The following is a 486-nucleotide window of genomic DNA, read 5'->3' as shown; positions in this document are numbered from 1 at the left end:
AGGCTGCGGGGCGGGAGGGTGGGAAAGCGCGGGAATTGCCCGATTTACCTGCCGGCGCCTCCCTGGTGAAGCACGGGCTGGCGTGCACCGAGCTGTGCGCGTGCGCACACGTGTGTGAAGTGCTGCACCCCCAGAAACCAGTGTGTGCCTTGAATTGGGGGGGGAGGGGCTGGCTCGTGCCTTGCACATGGGGGAGCTCTGCCTCATGCCTTGCACACTGGGGGGCTGCCTCACACCTTGCACATGGGGAGCTCTGCCTCACCCCATGCACATGGGGGGCCTGCATCACACTTTGCACACTGGGGGGCTGCCTCACACCTTGCACATGGGGAGCTCTGCCTCACCCCATGCACATGGGGGGCCTGCATCACACTTTGCACACTGGGGGGATGCCTCACACCTTGCACAGTGAGGAACTCTGTCTCACACTGTGCACATGGGGGCCTGCATCACACCTTGTACACGGGGAGCTCTGCCTTGCCCACG

The 486-nt window shown here is 64.2% G+C and overlaps 1 protein-coding gene across 2 annotated transcripts in view; it reads right to left on the bottom strand.

Moving 5' to 3' along the window:
* Nucleotides 1-378, bottom strand: part of PEMT (phosphatidylethanolamine N-methyltransferase) — an 80,459-nt gene extending 80,081 nt beyond the window's left edge. The window contains exon 1 of one of the 2 annotated variants that reach the window (XM_025204580.1): nt 49-378. In XM_025204580.1, the coding sequence (XP_025060365.1) occupies nt 49-207 (159 nt within the window). In that variant the 5' untranslated portion in view covers nt 208-378. The remainder of the gene's footprint in view (nt 1-48) is intronic. The other variant, XM_014520120.2, reaches the window with a different exon arrangement.
* Between the last annotated feature and the right edge of the window lie 108 nt (nt 379-486).

Source organism: Alligator sinensis, unplaced genomic scaffold (assembly GCF_000455745.1).
Source record: "Alligator sinensis unplaced genomic scaffold, ASM45574v1 scaffold402_1, whole genome shotgun sequence".
Taxonomy (NCBI): Eukaryota; Metazoa; Chordata; order Crocodylia; family Alligatoridae; genus Alligator; species Alligator sinensis.
Note: the sequence above shows the minus strand (reverse complement) of the source record. Positions and strands in the feature narration are given on the sequence as shown.